This window comes from Homalodisca vitripennis, chromosome X (assembly GCF_021130785.1).
Source record: "Homalodisca vitripennis isolate AUS2020 chromosome X, UT_GWSS_2.1, whole genome shotgun sequence".
Taxonomy (NCBI): domain Eukaryota; kingdom Metazoa; phylum Arthropoda; class Insecta; order Hemiptera; family Cicadellidae; genus Homalodisca; species Homalodisca vitripennis.
The window spans coordinates 106,022,267-106,044,274 of record NC_060215.1 but is presented as its reverse complement, the minus strand read 5'-3'; the positions used below and the strand labels follow the sequence as shown (position 1 = coordinate 106,044,274).

The 22,008-nt window shown below is 33.9% G+C and overlaps 1 protein-coding gene across 1 annotated transcript; it reads right to left on the bottom strand.

Moving 5' to 3' along the window:
- Nucleotides 1-632: 632 nt before the first annotated feature.
- LOC124369778 (trypsin epsilon-like) lies at nt 633-21,147 on the bottom strand. The gene is made up of 7 exons (XM_046827867.1): nt 21,023-21,147; nt 16,832-16,950; nt 15,580-15,668; nt 12,363-12,603; nt 9,739-9,894; nt 9,285-9,314; nt 633-885 (listed from the first exon to the last, which is right to left on the bottom strand). The coding sequence occupies exons 1-7, from the start codon at nt 21,057-21,059 to the stop codon at nt 745-747; spliced, it is 813 nt and encodes a 270-aa protein (XP_046683823.1). The 5' UTR covers nt 21,060-21,147; the 3' UTR covers nt 633-744.
- Between the last annotated feature and the right edge of the window lie 861 nt (nt 21,148-22,008).

The window sequence follows — 22,008 nt, the reverse complement described above, 5'->3', positions numbered from 1 at the left end:
AATTTGTATTGTACCTTTTACTAAAAATTCATTCAATGTACAATTTTTTTAAATGTAAATAGAATTTTAACATTATAAAAGGATTGTATTGTTTTTTCAGATGGTTTGTCGGGGAGTAGCCCCTCCCTAAATACGCCGCTGATACAATCAACACTTTTATCTTCATTTCTTTTTGCAAGCAAGTGATACACACCAGTTATGGATTTGACCAGATCTTGCATCAATTATATGGCATACCATAAATGAAATAATCCTTTTATCATTGTAAGGGCAGATGTTAGCATCTACATCACAAGGTTAAATGTATGCCAGACTTCTAGCTCGGAGAACATCTCCCAAAATAACAAATTTTATAATTTTCAATACGGATGTAAAGGTATTATAAGGTGGGGGGGGGGAGGTTCACACCAAATTTCAACCCTTTAGGTCAAACTGATGGGAGATGCAACAAGCTCAAATTTAGATACTATTGTTGATACAATGCCTATCACTAATTGATTATTATATTATATTATTAAGTGATATTGTATAAATGAGAACAAAAAATATCCAAATTGTTTCTAACTTTCCGTTCACGTTTTTATAGAAAGATTAGTATGATATAGTAGATTTTAATAAGCTACACAGTTAAATAGTTTTGTAATTTACATGTTTTATTGGAAAAAATTATCAAGAACTTTTATTTAAAATTTAACAGTATTTTTAATTTATAGAGTGATTGGCTCCAATATTATAATTGAATTTTTATTCATAGTCGTATTTAGCTCCTGTAACTTTCTTGATCCAAGAAGCAACAGAGGTGACGTCCGCCAGCCCACTGGGTTGAGCATCTGATGTGCAGAAGCCTGATGTTGCTCCCACAGCGAAGATGCCATAGACAGCATTCTTAAGCCCCGTTTACACTGCCCGAGCATTCGACGCAAACAGGAGTGACGAACGATCAGTCGTTCGAGGCTCAGGCAGTGTAAACAGTTTCGGCGAGCCGAGCAAGGTCGAATCGAATGCTCGTTCGTGCTCGAGCCTGATCCGCCTCGAGTCGGTTTTCCGGCGAATCATCAAAATGGGAGCTCGTTCGCACGCTCGCTCAGTGTAAACACCTCGGGTTTCTTCGAACAGCGTTCACCGAATTCTGTTCTTGCCTACTGGCTGTCGAGTTTCACAGTTCGTCAGACTCATTCTTTAGTTTTATTTCTGTTTACTGTGTAGTAATTTTTCGTTAAAAGCAGCATGGAGTGGGAGAATGAAAAGTGCCTTCCTTTTAGTTTCTCTTCTTTATGAGGGGCACAGAGCTGTGGCAGCCGAACACAAGCCTGTACTTCAACAAAATTAAAAAAAAATGACGCTTGGGAAGCTATAGCGACGCAGTTGTTGAGGAGACGACATACGACACCGTAAAAAGCAAAATAACCTCCTTGTTGGCTTCCTTCAGGAGGGAGAAGAACAAGGAAGAAACTTCAAAAGGGTCTGGAAAAGGTAAGTCAGCCTTCTTCTAGCAAATTTATAGCTTTTTCCGGTGTGAAATTGAAATTCATATTTTTTCAACCAAATTCATCATAAATCTTTCCCCCAACCCAATTTCATACACTTTGAATACACCAATTGACAATATTATTTTCAAGAAATCATAAATAATAATAAAAAATAGAAGGTGATCATCTCTATAATATATAAAAAGTTAAGTATCTTTATTATCGTTATTATAATATAGAAAATAAAAAGGTGGAATGGAAATAAGATGTTGTGATTTGCAGCCAGGACGGTGCATTGTTCTCTGAATAGTACACTATGTTTTCGGTTTCATAACGAAATTGATAATTAAATGTACCTATTTTTTATCAGGTGCAGACGAGATCTACAGGAGCAAATGGTTTGCTTAACGAAGCTTTTGGGTTTTTGACAGGATAAGAACATGTGCAAGGAATACCATCAACTCATGTACTTCATCAAAACGCTTCAAAGGAGAATGATTCACAGGTAAGCTCACGAATTACACTTTTTTACCTGCATGGCTTATTAGAGATTTCATTTTTATGTACTTAAGCTTGAAAATGCCTCCTAATAGATTCAGGTATAATATCCTCCTAGGTAGTACAATAAATAGGTAATGAATCAGAATCAGAAAAATTTATTGTGGGTAAACATTTTCACAAATGCGACACTACGTCATGCTTAGGCTTAATGATTTATTTGGACTAATTACTAAGTCTATCTACCTGACTTATCAAACTAAACAAATAACTCTTCAATATTGTAACAGCAGAAATCCAACAACAAAACATTTAATTTTCAATTTAAAAGGTCTTAAGCTAAGTTGTTGGATATGGTTTGGTAACAAAATTATACAGTTTTTTTGCCTATTTCTAAAAAGTTTGATTTAGTGGGAATGATAGTTGTACTTATCTAATCTAAGCATATTTCAGTTTCTTGTGAAATAACCATGTACAGAAACTATTAGTTGGCACAGAATTTAAATGAGTTTTTACATACAAAAAACATTCCAATATAAAAATAGAATAAACAGTTAAATCTTAAGCTGTCTAAAAATATGGTTTACAGTGAGATCTATTCCCCACTGACATATAACTCTCACAGCCCTTTTTTGTAATACAAGTACCCTTTTTACATTCCCATCATTTACCCCATACTAAAATTCCATAGGTTAAATGGCTATGTATGTGGGCATAATAAACAGCTATTAACACTTCTCTATTAACAATTGATCTTAACCTACACAACATAAAAAATTCCTCTTGCCATCTTTTTACATAACATTTCAATATGAACATTCCATTTTAATATTAGACTGTACATAAACACCAAGAAATTTAATATTATATATCGTGACCACATTGGTAAAGTAGCGAATGTGCAAAATTTTCAAATCTGGGCTAATGTGCTAAACAGAAAGTGCTGAGAGAGATCTACACTCCAGTAAAAACAACGAATGTGCAGACCCAATAATACACAACAGTTAATTACAAATGTTTTTTTAACGAATCTGCCCTTCGCCTCACTATTCACAACGCTTAACAGTCGTCATATGAACTACTCACAGGTAAACAAACGAATATGCCACATTCGCCTTTTTACCAAAGTATATTATTTATATTGCAAAAGGCTAAACAGGCGGAAAGTGGCATATTCGCTGCTTTACCTAAGTGAATATTTCTAGTGCTGATGTGATTTAATTAACGAATTATTTTGATTGTATCTAAAGAAAATAATAAATATCCCTTCTGTATTAACTTTTCCATAAAAATCATCATACTGTATAATATATTAGAACTAGCTGTTTCCCCGCGGCTTCGCACGCGTACTCTTAAGCTTTGCCCGTATATTTTCTTTGCCTTCAAATAGTGTTTGGATATTTTAATATACGTAACTACTGTGTTGTAATTGCAGTTTTATAATGTGCAGGCGCTTTGATAACTTTTATATCTTGCAGTACAAGCCTGGTGGTTAGTTACATCAATGGGCATTGCGTATAAACCTTCTACATAGAAAAATACAAATTTTCATAGTGATCGGTCCAATAGTTTCTGAGTCTATTAAAGGACAAACACACAAACATTCATTTTTATATATTATGATTGCAGAAACAGTTTTAAACAAAATTTGTCGTTTCTCTTAAGCTTACTCTATGCTTTAAAAACTATAAGTGTAAAGAAAGAAATTTATATATAAATATATTTTTTGTCGCATTATATATATGTTTACAAAGAACAGCTGATTAAAATTTTGAAAAGACTCTTTCACTTAATAACATATGTTTGCTGCAATGCATTTCTTACGGGGTATTTCTGTAAACAGTGGGGCGGAATCCTGAATCGGGGGGAAAGGGATAAAAAGTATCCTACTAACCTTCTACAGATTCAAGACGAACAAATTATAAAAAAAAAATTAGGCGAATCCGTCCAGCCGTTTGTGAGTGATGCTGTTACACACGAACAGTTCATTTTTATATTATAGATAAACTAACTACCCCAGCTCTCCCTTATTTAACAGCTGTTACACTTACTTTGTCTTCTGTGGAATCAGCTGATTAAAAAAACAACACACCAGTGAGTGAGTTTATAGTTTTTGTTTTGTTGACATTCGTTGTCGTTGATGTTAAGGCTCATTTATCTTTTTGAGACCAACAGGCCATCTGGGCACTCAAGAAAACTGTCATTTTCTGCAGCTGTCATATCAGATGTACACAACTCTATAGGCCTCCAAAGAGAAGAGGCATCTGAAAATAATAACGTCGGACCTGGAGAACTGGTTTAGAAGTAGTGAGCTCAATGATACAAATATAATTCACAGTAACAACTTCAGCACTTACAGAAGATATCCAACATCGTTTATCACCAAAAAAAGCGAAAAATATCAAAAAATGGAGTTTATAAAAGACAAGAACAAAAGGCAAAAAAGACTAAGAGGGCTTGAATATTGTATTGTAAAGGAAAATTATTTAATTCAAGGCCTCTAAAACAAGCAAGATGCTCCCGGCCGTGCCAAACACAAATGCTTAAATAATGTTCCAGAAGAACAACGAGAAAAAAACTACAACGATTTTCATCAATTGCCTTCCTTATCGGAACAACGGCAGTTTTCTTGTCAAACATGTCACTGTGCGACCAACTTCAAGGAAAGTTACAAAAGCAGTGGGAATAACGTAGAGCTTTCACCAAGAAATACACATTTTCCACTGAAAATGGGCACATTTAAAATTTGTCGAGAATTTTTTCTCGATACCCTGAATATTTCAGAGTCACTTATAAGAGGGGCACGTAAAAAGGTTAACTCGTCGGGTGTTCTCCTACCCGATCTAAGAGGAAAAAAAAGATACACCAAACAAAAGTAAGTCCTGCCACTGACAAGTTTATCAGGAGAACATATTTTTGTCTTTCCCAAGAATGGAATCCCATTATGCAAGAAAGAAATCTGAATATCAATATCTAGAGAGTGCACTAAATGTAACAATTATGCGCAACTGGGTAGAAAGAAAAATGCATTGAAGAAAACAAAAATACAGTATCTTTTGAGAAGTATCGACGGATCTTTCGTGAATACAAACTGAAATTTCACAAACCTAAAAAGGATCAGTGCATGAAATGTATAGCTCACGAAGAACAAAAACACGATGCTGATTATGATGATAGTCTGTATATTGGAGCACTGTGAGCGTTAAAGAGGCAGCACGAAAAATCAGAGACAAAGACAAGGAAGATGCAAAAGAACAACAAAATGTTTTTGGCAATCCAATCGGACCTTCAAGCTGTTCTCAACACACCAAAGGGAGCCAGTGGACCATTCTTCTACGTAAGAAAGTTGGCTGTGTACAACCTAACCATCTACAATCTTAAGGACGCAAGTGTCACCTGCTATGTCTGGGACGGAGACAGAAGGAAAAACGGGGCAGTACAGAGATTTCTACCTGCATCTATACATTTTTAATGAGCCAGACCAATGTTGAATTTGTTACAATGATGTCGGATAGCTGTGGAGGACAACAACAAAATTTTAAATTCGTTTTAATGTGTATGAATGTTTATTCAAGGAGCATCCCTCAATTTCGCAAATCGATCACAGATTTTTTGAACCTGGACATAGTCAAATGGAGTGTCACTCCATACATGCAAAAATAGAACAACATAGTAAAAATGTGCCAATTTTTACTCCAGAGGGGTGGTGCCAAGTAATACGACCAGTAAGGACCAAGCCAAAGCCATTTGAAGTGATACCTTTATGCCATGACGATTTCATAGAATTTTCTGTTGGGCAAGACAAGATTGTTTTTTGTGGACCCAGAAAATAATAAAAACCATCTACCTTTCAAAAAAGCTATTTGGTTCCAATACAGAAAACTGACCCAGATGAATTATTTGTAAAAACAGATTACGCAGAAAATGCGCCTTTTTTAGGTACGTTATAAAGGTGAACAAAAAAACAAAAGGGGCAGGCCTTCAAATAAACTCTTTAGTTAAACCATACAAGACTAGATTCCCAGTAACGACAAAAAAGCTTAAAGACCTTCAAAAACTCTGTAAAGATCTGCAGATACCACGTATCTATCACGGCTTTTACAACAATCTCCCCTCTGAAGATAGTGTACGAGATGGCCTCCCAGAACCAGATGAATCTCAAGAATCTGGTACTGACTAATCAAAGTTTAACCACGTTTAACTTTTGAAAATAATATTAAAAAATTTCATTTGTTAATTTGATTTGTAGTTGTTCAATTTTAAATTAATTATAATATAAATGATTGTGCTGATTCATACTTGCGTTGGTTTTTTCTCAGTTCCCTCATCTCAGAAACCTATTTTAACAGGTGAAAATAGGGATTATGCTTAAAACAATAATGCAGATTCGCTACTTCATCGTAGCCTAACAAAATTGATACGTATATGATAGTCACTTTGGTAAACTAACGAATCTGATTTTTTTGGTAAATGTAACCATTTGGCAAATTTTAATAATACACATTTTTTACAGTATTTTCCAAGGTTTAAGGATCAGTAGTTAAAGTATAAATAACAAGAATACCGGATTTTTTGTTGCACCTTAAACTGTTTTTCAGCTCTCCTGTAAAGTAGCCAGATTTGCACATTCGCTGTACTTTACCAATTTGGTCACGATATGTCAACATCATTTCTTAAACTAAAACATAAGATTTTGGGTTTTACTCTCGTTCAAACATAAAGAATTTGCTGCACACCAAGCCAGATAGAAATAACCAGAACATTCTCTTAACAGTCTTCAAAGGAACGCTGCCCTTTGATTCCAAAGATCCATAAATAACCCTATTTCTTGTACTTGACTTCAAGACTTTACTATAACTATCCTTAGGGCTATCTTCAGTGTTGATAACTTGAGGTTTAGGCGCAATCAGAATGCTATCCATGCGTAATCGTTTTTGCCATGATAAGGCTCCATTTGTCATGAAGTATGTTGCAAAGGCCTCGCGGATATCTTTAGCAGTTAGAATTTGATCTCCTGGGTACTTTTTTCAAACCAAGAAGGGATGCCGGAGCCACCTCATTTCTCCAGGGTACCAGGTGTAACCTCTCCATTTTCCTCGGTATCCAAAGCACCCACTGGGCAATATAGACGTGACGAACTTGCACTTCTACGTAGAAAATTTGTAGAGGTAAACACAGGCCATTACAAACCCACTTGGCGTTCTCAGTTTCCAAAAGCAAAGGTTTCCTTAGCACACGAAACACAGAAGCTAAAATGCCAAAAGCATTCTCTACCACCCTTCTGGCCCGGCTCAATCGGTAATTGTAAATTCTTTCTGGGGACCCTTGTGGATGATAACCAGAGTACGGTTTCATCAAAACTGTCACTCAATGCAAAAGCATCGTCCCCCCAAAATGACGTACGGGCTGGGGATACTCGAATTCGGCAGTGGAGATGGTGGGGGAAGTTTCAAGTTGCCCTTTTCAATATTGTCGTACAACTGAGAATTTTTGAAAACTCCACCATCTGAAATCCTGCCTTGACATCCAACGTCCACAAACATGAAGTTATAATCAGCGTCGACAAGCGCAAATAATACAAAACTGAAAAAGGGACTTGTAGTTGAAGTATTCGCTCCCGCTTTTGGGCGGACATTGTATTGCTTACATGCTTTCCGTCGATGGCTCCAACAGCATGGGGGAAGTCCCACTTCTCTTCAAATTTCTTGGATTCGCATAGCCACTGTTCTTTCATTTTCGGGCATCTGAAAATGAACAATATTTCTTATTACGTACACCCATAGCGTCAAAATTAAATTATATACCTACACACTATTAAATAACTACAATTAAATTTTTATAGCGGAACCAATAGTTTGTAATAAAACCCTCAAGTATTTTAGTTAATTTGCTAATTCATTTCTTTCATTTTTAAGGTTGAGCTCATTCAGGAAGAGGACGACAATACAAGTGAATCTGCTTCCCAAATTACTCAAACCCTCCCTCATCAGCAATCTCAAGAGATACGATCGGCTTCCAGTCAAACGGCACTGGGTTTTGCAAAGCCTACTCCAATGAAGCGCAAAAAAACGCCAGCCTCTCCACCGGTCTCAAGTTGACGAGGTGTTCGGCATACTGCATAATGCTGTGAGGCGTGATGCTTGTGATGTGTATGGTGAGCATGTTGCGATGAAATTAAAATTCTTACTCCAAGAGGACACAAGCGTTTGTCCAGCACCACGTCAAACAACATTCTTTTCGAAGCCGACATGGGCCGCTATGACGAACTTCCTCATCAAAATCGCCGGTTTATCTTATCAGTTTCGCCGAATTATTCAGCCTCTCCGTCCCCTGCTACTACGTTTTCGTCAGCGAATTCTGGCCCACCTTCTCCGGCTATTTTACTACATCCACAACAGACTACACCAGAGTACAGTGGGGACTCTACTTCACCTCTGTCCTCTCTTCCTACATACCACCATCTAGAACCTCAACCCCCCACCACAGACCATTCACATCAATCAAGCAGTGATGATGCAGATCCGCTCGCCTCCGTATTTGCCTCGGATCCTGGAACTGGGGGTATCCTCAGAAGCAGGAACATTCTTTTCCTCGTTCTGTTAAAATATTCACACGTTTGCACTTTATTCAATAGTTCTGTTCAACGTTTTTTCATGTACTTATTCCAAATATATATTTCCAAAAAATAAAATTATATTATACATTTTTGTTCTTACCTTGACATACTCCTGTAGTGCTTCTACGATGGCCCGACAGACTTCAGGAACAAGTAAAGAAATTGTAGGCTTTGAAACCCTGAAGAGATACATGAGGCTACCGTACGAGTCACCACTTGCTAAAAATCGAAGAGTTATCGCCAAACCGGACTGATTGCAGGAACGCACTCTCGGAAGTTGGTGTCCGGTTTTGGCAATTTTCCTTCTATCCTTCCCAATATGATGGCGAAATCGTCTAACGACATTCGGCTGAAGTTTTCGAAGAGCCCTCCGTGGTCTTCTTTCAAATCTCTCAGCAAAATAGTGTGGTTCCTCTTTTTCAAAAATGAAGACTCCCACACGCGTCGCCTTTTTCCTTCCTCGCGTTTCCTCCTGTAACAGGATGAGGACGGCCGCAGCGGAAACCGCAAGTTTTGACAGTCCGGGTGCCATCATCAATATTCACTGCAAACGCTCACGAGAAACTGATCGACACAAATGCTCGAGCAGTGTAAACAGAGGGCTCGTTTTGCGTTCGTGCTCGTTGAAAAAAACCGGCGAGCTACGATCACGAATGCTCGATGCTCGATGCTCGGGGATGTTTGGGCAGTGTAAATGGGGCTTTATAGACAAGTGCATCGGCCCAATCACCCTGAAAATTAACCAGTCAGGTGGAGATGTTTGGTGTTCTTTGAGAGTAAATGATAAAAAAAGCACAAATTATTGTACGATTGTAAATAATAAATCAATTCTTGCTACCGAGAATGTGGTTTCTTATCTAATAGAACTTGTAGAAATTCCACTTGGTTGTGTGAAATTCTAGTACTAGTGCTTGAGTCGTGGAACAGTACTGGAAGTAGATATCAATACAAATGTGATCTTTTTAGAAAACACTAGAGCGATCCTATTGCAGTATGACAACAAAGATGGTTAAAGCCTAAAGAATGATATTGGAAAACTGTGAGAAAATATCCCTGACAATATCCTGTATGTATTATTACTATATTAAAAATATTATTAACATTTAGAAAGTAGGAACAAAAAGTACAATGAAGTGCTGATAAATTGTTACCAACCTGGCAAAGTGTGGTCTTGCCCTTGTTGTATCCACAAGCAATCCGAGGAGTCCAAGTGATACCAATAGACTCTAGGAAAGTCTTGCACTGTGATTTGCTTTCCCACATGAGTGTTCCTTGTAGCAAGTCGTTGTTGGCTGGAGCTCCCACTGCCGACTGAAATTTGATTTATAAAATACGCTGTTATATAATGTAATAGAAATAAAGCATGATTTTTTTTGTGCATAACATGTTCAAGATTACAACAATATGTATATATTAGAAGAGTTTGAAAAGTTTTTGGAATCACCGAAAAATGTCAGCACCAGTGCAATGAGATTTGCATGAAAATAGTCCACTCTTATCAATAAATATGTGATGTTTAAAAGCTCTGTGCATACATCTGGTGCAACCATATCTCTATTGTTCCCAAGTGGTGACTTTTGAAGATGGAAAAACTTGAAATTCAAGTAATAATTAAAATTGGCATGAATTTTATTTGTGACAAGCAAGGGAAATATATGCTGGTTTTCAGAACACACTGGATGACTTTGATCCTTCATAATAAAGCTGTTTCTAGGTGGACAGACAATTTAACATTTTATTCAGACAATTTGAACAATAATCAGTATAGTGATAAGCCAAGATGTGCAAACATTACAAACATTATTTTTGAAGTGCATAAATGGTCAGAGGTTTTTTACTGAAAGTCAAAGAAACTGCTGAATATCACTAGGGATATCATCTGAACAGGCATGTCACATTTTAATAGTGTAATTGATATGAAATAAATTATGTGGTAGATGAGTGTAGTGAGATTTAATAACACCCAAACTACCAAACTTTGCATTCACATTAAAATGAATTAATACGTCTATTTTAACCCTTTGAGGTCGGCTGGGACAGCGTCTGTCCCACTAGTGATGAGTGGCCGAGTAGCGTGCGGGACAGCGTCTGACCCGGCATACTTGGGTGGCTGAGTAGCGAGCGGGATACCTGCTGTCCCATGCTGTAGTGCTTTGTTATTTATTTTGTATCTCCTAAACGAACTAACCTTTTCATGCCAAACGTTTTTTGTTTGTTTCTTAAAAGGTTTTATTTTTCACAAAAAACAAATCGAAATTGTTCACTTTGTTTTGAAACGTTTAATAGCAAAGAAACTATTCTTTCATTTTTTGGGTATTACTGTATTGAACAGCTATATTCTCTACAAACCTGAAAATGGAACAAAGAAGCCTCTTAGTGGCTTTCGACTAAAGCTTGTCCAAGAACTTATTCTTCGTTTTGGTCCCACTGAGTGAATTGTTCAAAGTCCTACCATACGAGAAACCACCAGGCTTTCTGCTAGAAATAGTAATCACTGGCCAAAACAATCCAACACTCGACGACGCTGTGTAGTCTGCCGCAAAGTCGGAAGAGAGAAGAGATCCACTATCTACTGCAGTGATTGTGACGTAGGATTGTGTTTGGATCCTTGCTTTCAAAGGTATCACACCATCCTACATTATTAAAAGGACTTGAAAATAATACTCGAATCTATTTAAATGTGTGTAAATAACTTTAATTTAGGCTACTGAACTCTACTCAATACAATTTGTAACTGCAAAAACGTATTGGTGTATTCCTATCCCAAAGAAAATGTTTATTTTCTAATTAAAATCTAACATAAGCTGTATACTGATATTAAAACTAATTTCAATGATAAGTATTTGAAAACAGCTTTATTCAAGGTTTTTTACCACAAAACACACTTAAAATGTAATGAAACACAAGTTTTTCAAACTAAATTAATGTAAAACACATATATTAACTGTCGGAAAATTTGTAAGATTAACTCAAAATAAAGGTAATTTAGTTTTACAAAATAGAAATTTTTTGAGCCAATTTAATAAAAAATAAGAAAGTTAGAGGCAAATAACTAGAACGATGCGCGGGACGTGAGATTTTAGTGAAATCCCTCCGCCCAGCGAGGGCAAGCAGGTCTTGCGCCCACCGCCACTCAGGCACAGCGCACGTCAAATAGCGCCGGCGTCAAAGGGTTAAAAGAATATGATGAAAATTTTGCATCCATCCAAGATAGTGGCCATTTTTTAAATGTTGACACTTCTATTGCATTTCGATAATTTTTAAAACCACCCTCAGAAACAGACACTTTTTCAACGATGAAGAAAACTTTAGAAGTATGTTAAGATCAGATCTAAAATTCTATGCAGATTTAGAACATTCTTTATTTTATGCATTTTATCAGCATTAATTTTAGATATTAAAGAAAATTGTAACAGATATCATTGATAAAAATATATACACCTTATTCTAATGAAAGCAAATAATACAAATGGAGCTTTAAAAATTGTTGTCTCTTGCATATTAGGCTTGAAGTATTCACCAAACCATGCAGTTCCATTTTTAAGATGTCATGGCAATTTGAAAATATTTGAACAATGATTGAAATTATAACTTTGCAAAAAAGGTCCCTTGGAATAAACTTGTCCATGGTTGTGCCATTATTTGAAATATCAGTAAGCAAAACAAAGACTTTTTATTTGATGCTGTCTTGGAGTTTTGTACAATGGTACTGTAATATGTTACTAATCATAATGCTATCTAATTTTTTATAAATAATATGAGATATATTGATAACTTACAGTGACACCATACCCAGCAACAGTAAACTTGGTGTTCGCCTTGGGTTCCTTAGTGCCGATCTTGATGGGTTTGGTTTTAGAGGACCACTTGAACTTGCCACTGACTTGTACACAGGCAAAGTCATAGTCAAAATTTCCATAACTGTACTTGGGATGAGTAGTGAAAGATTTCACTGTGTATTTCTTGCCATTGAGACCATCATTGCTGCCGACCACTACGCTCAGATCTGAAGTGGATAAGCTGCAACATCCGTGATCATCAGCAGAGCAGACCACGAACATAACACTCGGGCTGAAATCACAGCAACAGCCGATTGCTGTTGCTGGTGATTGTTGTTGCCAATTGGTTGTTTTGGTTTTCTAGTTTTTAAATACTCTAATAGTTTTATGAATCCCTCCAGGATAATATTTCAGAAATTTTGTAACAAGCAGGCATGCATTAGTAGATTTAACTAATTCTGTTATAAAATCAGGCAAGAAGAATTCAAACACCATATTTGGAAGCCAATTGTATAAACAATGTCTTTCACTACCAGCAATGTCAAGGTTAAATTTTTATTATAGTCACTGTAATATCTAAACGTCTAAAAGACTTTTCCCAATGTTTTGTGTATTTTATTTCTATTAACTTTCAATACACCAATAAAGGGCCACTGAGTGGTTATCAAACCAAGAAACAACGGCAATTGTTGACACTAGTTATCTAACTAGGTAAGACAATTTACTGTGTATATATAATATATATATATATATATATAATTTCAATAACCATTGAATCACAAAAAGTACTTGCTTCGCCGGGACTCGAACCCGGATCTCTCACTTGCCGGTTGAGTGTGCTACCAATACACCACAGATATAGATATGTAGTTCTGCCAAGCTTGCCCCGGCTATCCTGGACTATGTTTGGTGTATTTCACAGAGTATAACAAATAAGTGCCAGATTTTGATTTTAGGATTAATTGTACTTATGTTTGACTGTATATATTAAAGACATTTGTGTAAAGTTATAATATGCTTTTTTAATTTACCATAATTCAAACTTGGTGCATTCCCAAAATATATATCACTATATTGCTGTACTATATTATTAACCCTTTTACTGCCGACGTGCGCGATTGCGCACGCTGCCGTTTGTGCGAAAATCGCCAACGTGCGCTATAAAAGCCGTCTCGTATTTGTTTTATACTGGTTTTCAATGTTGTCCAAATGCATCGAAATTCAGCTGTGTTATTCATTACTATATGGACAACACACAGAAAACAGGTTTTATAATCTATGGAAGCCATTTTTGTTACTGAACTTCTTTGGTTATAACTCGAGTTTGGTTTGATGAGGTTATGGTCGATCTCATTAGTTGTGAGTTCCACTTGTGTTGTTTCGTGTTTTACACTTTATTTGACATTTATATTTGTAAATCTACATATTTTTACGATTAATAAAATGAGTACTGGAGGGAAGAGGAAGAGAACCAGGACTGTCTGCAAAAACTGTAAAAAAGGTGTTCATCCCACAAGTTTTGGGGAACACAAGTGCTAATCAGCAGGCCTATGAACCTAAAAATGTATATATATTTTTGTAAATATTGATCAAAGTGTCTTTTAACTTTAATTTTCTATTATGTATTATATTTTCATATCAATGGACAGTGATTTATGTATTATAAAGTGATTTATGTATTATAAAGCGATATAGTGTAAAGTTATGTATCAATAAACGTGTTATCTTGAAATTCGAGGATATTGCACCAATTTCAAAAATTCATCACAGCTTCAGTATTTTTCAAGGTATGTTCCTAAAACTTTTTGGGAATGTTTATATATAATTACTATACAATAAAAAATTATAATTATGGTGGTGGTTTAATATTTAAATATAGTTGTTAAAGTGCAAACTCAAAAAATAATTTTTATTTATTTAAAATTTTTGTTTCATGACATAATATATATATTTTTTAAGGACAGAAAATGTTTAAATTATTTTTTGTAGCAAATTACAACTTATAAGGAAAAAAAACAAGATAAAGTTTATCAATTTATGATAAAAAATAATGAATCCATGATTTTTTTAAAAAATCATTACATTTTAGTCAATTTCAGCCCGGAATTTTTCAACAAACTAAAAAAAAGGTGTCCGGCAGTAAAAGGGTTAATACGGATTCACCAAAATATTTATCTGAAAACTTTCAGTTTTTGGCGGGGAGTGGCGCAAGAGAAACTCGGTCTGGTGCACTAAGTCTCAGAATTCCAATACACAGAACCAAAACCTATAACCGATCCTTCACCGTTACCGCCTGTAGATTATAGAACTCCTTACCAGATCCTGTCAAACAAATTGAGAGCTGGAAACGGTTTGTGGCGGAGCTGAGACGAAAATACCTGGACCGGATGATCGTGGCAGGTGGTGGGGCTACTCTTTGAATCGTGACTGTGTGAATGGAAGAGTGAATGGAATACCGTAAATGTAAGTTATAGTTAATAAGCCTTAATTTGCATTATTAAGATTAATTTTTTTTAAGAGGTTAAATGTGAGAAAGGACTATATGGTCCTAATTTTGCCTCAATAAAGAAGTCTTTCTTTCTTTCTTTTCTTTCTTTATCACGATAATTCACGTCATATTACATTCCATGTCGGGAAACCGTAAAAGATTTTCATAAGAGACCAAAATTACCAAAATTGAACAAAAATGTTATCAGTTCCAATTATAGCATATGTACATGATATTACATAAATATACTTCATATAAATATAAATCAAGAATTCAGCACATAGGGAAAGTCTTCACATATTCAGGTGATATTCTATTTTTTAGGTTTGCTTCGATTTTAAGGGTCAACCATAGGCCTCATTAAGTTGGATGGCAATCTAACAAACTATTCATTCCAGCCTAATGAATTGAATCTTAATCCCAGAAAACATAATAAATTTGTGATTTTCTAATCTGCTTTTCAACACCCAATCAATCAATGCTTTCATTGGCTATCAATGTCAAAAACCCTTGAAAATGTTGTATTCTGATTGATTGTATTTGTAATTTGGTCAAAACTCATATGTTGATAAAGATGTTTAAATTGAAATTGATAACCCTAAATCTATGCAATTTTAACTGGTCAAAATGGGTTTAAAGTTTTTAGTTGCAAACTCTCAATGCTCAAATAAAATAAGCTGAGATCTGCTGCTGAGTAAAAGCCACTCAGTTGCCATACTGGCTACTCACCTGTAGACACACTCAGCAATAGTGATGATCCAGTTGGAGCTGACAACGGTGCCTGCACACCAAAGTGACCCATCCAGCAACAGTGAAGCCTATGGCAAACACAAAACCAAACTAGTACAATTTCATACTGTCAATAACAAAGTGATGGCAAATAAGAGATCATGAGCTCCCACTGTCTAGGTTTTATTGCTGTCAAAATATGATGAGACACTTTTATTCTGAGCTTTTGAGGGATACTGAAATCACCATCACCACTATACTTGTGCAAGAACTATATGGATTAGAACAGCAAATTGCTTAAGTTGGTTTTGGCATTTTGTAACAAATTAATGAATAAAAACGGCTGAGTAAATATCTAATCTGAATCGTATCCATGGCTGAGAATGTAACCCGATTATACAACTCAACATTGCAGTATCTTAAAACCAACTGGTAAAATTACCCTTAAATACAAATCTAAGTTAAAAGGTTTTTTTTTAATGTATTTTGTGGCATGTAATTCACATCTTGTATTTGCATTAAACATATATCACAGCAATACATGATTTTGCATTAAAAAAAACAATAGAATCCATCAGAAATTATGTTTCTAAAATGGCAAATATATATCTTTACAGTGACTAACACACTTTTAATACATTTAAAATTTTAACAGTTGTCTAGAGAATGGAAAATGAACTATTTGGATAGAAATGTCAAATATTATTTTGTTTGTATTTAATTTTTTAAAGAAAGCCAGCGGTCTTATACATATTATCCGCAGTCTTTGTATAAGTGTCATTTGGCGAGGTAATAATTGTATTATACAACAATTGAGTCAATAAGTGTATTCTATTATATAATAGTTGTATCAACATGATGAATAATTTTGAGTCCTTTATCACACATATGAAGATATTTAAAGTAAAGTAGTGTTTGCTTCAAATTTAGGCAAATATATTAGAATTTGTTTTAAAACTGTTGTCAATGGTAATTAAAAAATTGTATACACACAGAATAAAATTGAAACTAACTATTTACTAATAATTATCTTAACTGGTATGGTTTAACTAACTTACCTCATGTAACTGCCTGTAAAGAGTTAACAATCAGTGAGTTTACTATTATTATAAAAATGACTTAAACTTTCAATTTTGTGCCTAAAAAGTTGTATGATGTTACAGCTTGTCAGAAATGAGTCTTCATTCTAAAGTAAAAAAAAAATAGTAAAAATAAAAATCACAATTTAAAAGACTTGCATTTTTATACCTACCACGTAAGGATGTTTCTGAATGGTGGTTTTCTTTCCATCGTAGATACCAAGTCCAGTATTACTGTTTGCAGCTGATGACTTGGGGGAAACCAGCTCACTGGCAACGCAGCTGGCCACACCTGAATACAAAGTTTGGTCAAGGTTATTGTAGAAAACTAAATTAAAGTTTCCTAAAACCTAATGACAAGACGGTTATCGGTTTAATTCTTTAACTACCAAGCATATTTTAGTTTTAAATATACAAAGAACATAAAGTAATTTTCTAGTGTAAAGTCCAAGCTTTTACTTTAACCGTCATCAAATTAAATTCAATTAATTTCCTTATTTTGCTTAAAAATAGCTGTACTCTTGAAGAAAAATTATTAATTTTTAAAATTTTCAACCAATTTCCTAAAACATTTTACCACTTTTTGTCTTGTAAATAGGGTTAGAAAAAGTTACGAAACTCTTGATTATATTTTTATTTTTGAATTTAACTTCCATTGAAACTATGATGAGAATAATTGTCATATTATTCTACAAAAAAAAAAAAAAAAAATACCATAACTTTCCTTTTACATTTTTTCACTTTCCTTAAAATTACACTGACATTAAATTAATGAAAGATAAAATTTTTTCCAGTAAAGAATTTATCTTTGTTTTCTTAAAATTAAGTAGCAGATATTAATACAAACTCATATCATATCTTATCTACAAAACCCTGTAAAAAGCTTACCTCCACAAGATTTTCAAACTCAGATTATCTTACAGCAATTAAAAAACGAGAATCTAAAAACTGTTACAACTATTCTACTATATATTACAAAATAAAATTCAAGAAATGAGTCTCTTGCCTACTTAGTGTATCAGGTGTTTTCCTCCAATGCAGCCTTCAAAATCAAGTTTACATAAACAAATTTCTGATGAAACTTTGGTATGCACTCAAATCAAATCATCTCACAGACTAAAACAAACCACCGGAAAACTTGTACAAGCTGGCCTTCCCTATACAAACTGTTTTATCTCCTTAACAGTCTTGGATGAAGAAGTGGAAGAAGAAATAAATATGAAAGAGGTGCAAACTAAAATCATGATTTGTAGTGATAGCCATGGACGAGATATCGCTCTCAACAAACAAAAAAAACAAATGTAGAATAATGAATTTGATTTGATCCATCCTGGTGATAGAACCAAAAACATTTTTAGTTAAAAAAAAATGACCCTGAAAAACAGAATAAAAATTATGTTATGGCTCTAATTTGTGGGACTAATGATGTTGCCAAGAATGAATCTAGTGAGGCACTCGCAGGTATCAAGACTACATTAACCAAATCTTCTCACACTAAATTTGTGTAGACATTCCTAATAGACACAATCTTGCTAACTTGTCTTGTGTTAATGTAGAGACCAGGAAAACGAACTCTCCTCATATTATGAGTCTATTCCACCAAAATGTCAACTTAGTGGAAGTGAGTAAAGCGGCACTTGTACACCCGTTATGGTCAACAATGAACCTCATGGGTAAAAAGTTCCAGCCTGGTACATAATCAGTAAGGAAACTGGTTGTTTAATTAAACAAAGCACTCCAAATTTACCCATCAGTACTACTGAGTTTAACATTTATTTTGTTGGTATTATCAACCAACCAGTTTTTTTATATTGATACAATTGCAACCCCACTTGAAATGAACAAACTGGTAAACCTGCCAAGATTCCAAACTGTATTTTTAATTTAATTTGGTAGATTGTGTAACTGTAAATAAATGTATAAGTAGGCTAAGTAATTCAAAGGCTGAAGATGTTATGGGCTTTCGAATTAAGTCCCCAATAAATAAATTAGATGTAGTTTTGCTCGTTCTTTTGATGATTTTAATTAACTAGAGTTTGTCAGAGGGTGTTTTTCCCAATTGTTTTTGAGTAACAGCTGTAGGTCTCATTTTCAAAAAAGGTGATAGGCTCAGTGTAAATAATTATCGTCCAATTGCTCTTGTGCCAGTAGTATTCAAGCTAGTAGAATCCATTGTTAAAGATCAGTTAGAAATCTATTATGAAACAAACCATTTTCTCACTTTTGCTCAGTTTGGGTTTAGAAGAGGATTATCTACCATTAAGGCGGTAAAAAATCTGGTTTTCAATGTTGCAGAGGGTTTTTAAAACAAAGAAAAAACTAGAACATTACTTTTAGACATTAGTAAAGCTTTTGACCTTGTTCCGCATAAAGAACTTCTAGAAACGCTTAATTTTTATGGCTTGGAGAATGCTGAATTATCTTATTTGGTAGACAGATCACAATTAGTAAAACTTGAAGAGATCAGACCTGAGGATGGTGATGAGGGGGTTCCACAGGGCTCTCTGTCCTTGGTCCCCTCCTTTTCATCATTTTTGTTAATTATTTGCTTAATTTCCTTCCGAAAAATTGTCTTCTTTGTACAAATGACACCACACTTTTTCGTCTAGTCCTGACCGAGAACTTAACGAAGTGGTAATCAATTATATAAAGAAGTGTTGGAATCTTTGGTTTTCATCCAATAAACTTGTCTTAAATCATGAAAAAACTGAAGAAATTATCTTTAGTTTAAGTAAATCTACTTTGCATAAAACAGTTAAACTTCTTGGAATTAATTTGGATTCTAAATTGATGTGGGACTTTCACACAAAGCGTTTACGTACTTGCCTTTTTATTTCTGATCCGTAAATTAAAAATGTGTACTCCAAGCTTATTATGCAGTTTTTCATTCACGTTTAATTTATGGTATTAATCTTTAAGGTAGTTCCAGTGGAACCCAAGAAGTTTTCATGTGGCAAAAAAGTGGTCAGGTATATAAAAGGTCTGGGGGATAGAGATTCGTGTTGAACTATATTTCCTGAGCTTAAAATACTCACATTACCTAGTTTGTTCATTTTCTATAGTCTCACCCATGTCAAGAAAAACTTAAGTAATTTTATTTCAATAGGTTCAATCCACTGTTACAACACCAGAGATCTGTTAGATGTAAGATGTGCAAGATTAAGTAAAACCCAAAAGTCTTTTAGCTTTTTTTGTATAAAACTTTTGAATAAATTGCCTTTAAACATTAGGAACCTTCCAATTAACACTTTTAAAACCAAAATTAAAAGTTAGTTGATTAGTCAAGATTTTATAGTGTATTTTATAACTGAATTTGAAAATGTGAATTTATCTTCTGTAAATCTTTAATCCAAGGTCTTATGTAAAATGTGATTCTTATGTGAATGTTTATATTTATTTGTGTGTTTAATTTATTTACATGATTTTAATGTATTACATGTATTGTTATATATTTTAAATTTAGATACCGTAGTTATTCATTTTTGTAGTCTATAAATGTATTTTATTTGACCCATTTAATTTTTGACATGTAACCTTTGATACCTAAGAGGCTGCACTAAGGCTAAGTGTAAGTTTGACTATGTCTATTGCAACCACTTGATTAATGACAATAAACGTTTTTCATTATTATACAATATATTAATATTTTTAATCTCAGAGATTTTGTTTTGGAGTAGTTGGAACAACTAATACTGATTTTTGGTAGAAAAATAATTGAAATGAAATTAATTGTGATACCTTCTAAAATGATTAAATTGATGAATTTACGTCAAATGGTGTATCATATTATTGCATAAAGGATAAACATATTTCTGGCAGTGGAGTAAAAACTGGTTAAATAGTTATATTAAATGAATTTTTATGATTATTTATTATTTTTTGAGTCCAAAATAACTAGAACTTGAGTTTGACAGCTCCATTTTTCTATTGTTCTATTTTTAATGGGGCAATATTAAAACAAACACTATGAATGTCTGGCAACTTCTAACACTTTATTTTAAATTTTAAGGGCTGTTAATAATTTTGGAAATAGGGGGGATTTACTCATTGGATCTTGGGAGAAATGGGCTAATCCTGATTGCATATAGTAGCTTACTATTGTATCTATTCAGTCACTTCTATACCATCACTTAGGAGGAAGAGGAAGTGTAATATGAATTATCCTTATGTTTTAGTAAGTTACCTAGATACCTGTAAGTACAACGCCTATTGTTTAGCCACATTTTTGTCTGTTTGACAATGAGTTTTAATTATTTTAGTTTTCTAGTAAGAGATTTTGGATGAGAATTTATTATCAGCTGGCCATAAAATACTTAACTACTTATGATATATGGGCATTTTTCAATACAATAAAGCAAACTTACCCAAAGCTAGCAAGGCAAAGAAGAACTTGACAGACATGGTTGGTGAGTCAATAGCTGACAACTTTACAGTTTCTTATATATAGATTATTCTCACCTTGGAATTTTTTTTCATATGAAAAGTAAGTAATCAATCAACAAATCAAAATGTGGTAACCAACTTGAATTAACACTTACCACACTTCTTGTGAAATATATGAAAAACACTTGATTTAACTTTTTATCAAAATTAACCTTGTCCATCTAGCAGGTGTCAGATAATGTTTACTCGGTATTAAAATATAAACAGGATTAATAAGCGTAACTGGATAAAACAGCTTTAGGTTTTTAATCTTAAACTACATTTTGCTATTGCTTCTAAACTGATTCTAGTAACCCATCTTTTAACTCTTAAAGCCATATAATATAGTATTTTATAGTTTTGTGATATTATCATGAGATTTAACTAACCTTAACTGCCAAAAATAATATTTTAAATATGATTATTCACCATAATGAACTAAATAGATCTGATGTACATCATTATGATACTAGACAAAACTTTGCTTAAGTGTGATTTCCTGTTTGGCTTTCAAAAACATATAGCAACATATTCCGTATGAAAACAAAAGATTATTTAAAAAATTACTGCAAACATCCCACACTGTTAGTCTAAGTAGATTTTTAAATGTTAGAATGAATACGTTTTTTACAAAGTTGACGAATACATGAACACAGAGGTGAAAATTTTAATAGTCTTTTGTATGTAAATTATAGGTAATTAAGGTTGTATTTTAATATTGTAATGCTTGTAATATATTTATTTGTTAATTTTGTATAATATTTTACTCTTGTTATTTAGGTTATATATATAAAACATTTTATTTAATTGTCACTTAAGTAGTTAAAGAGCAAAATGTAATTAACATTTAATCATAGCAATAATGTAATTGTAATAATATGACTTACAAAAGGTGTATTTCACCAATGTATGTTTAATGATTAATAAA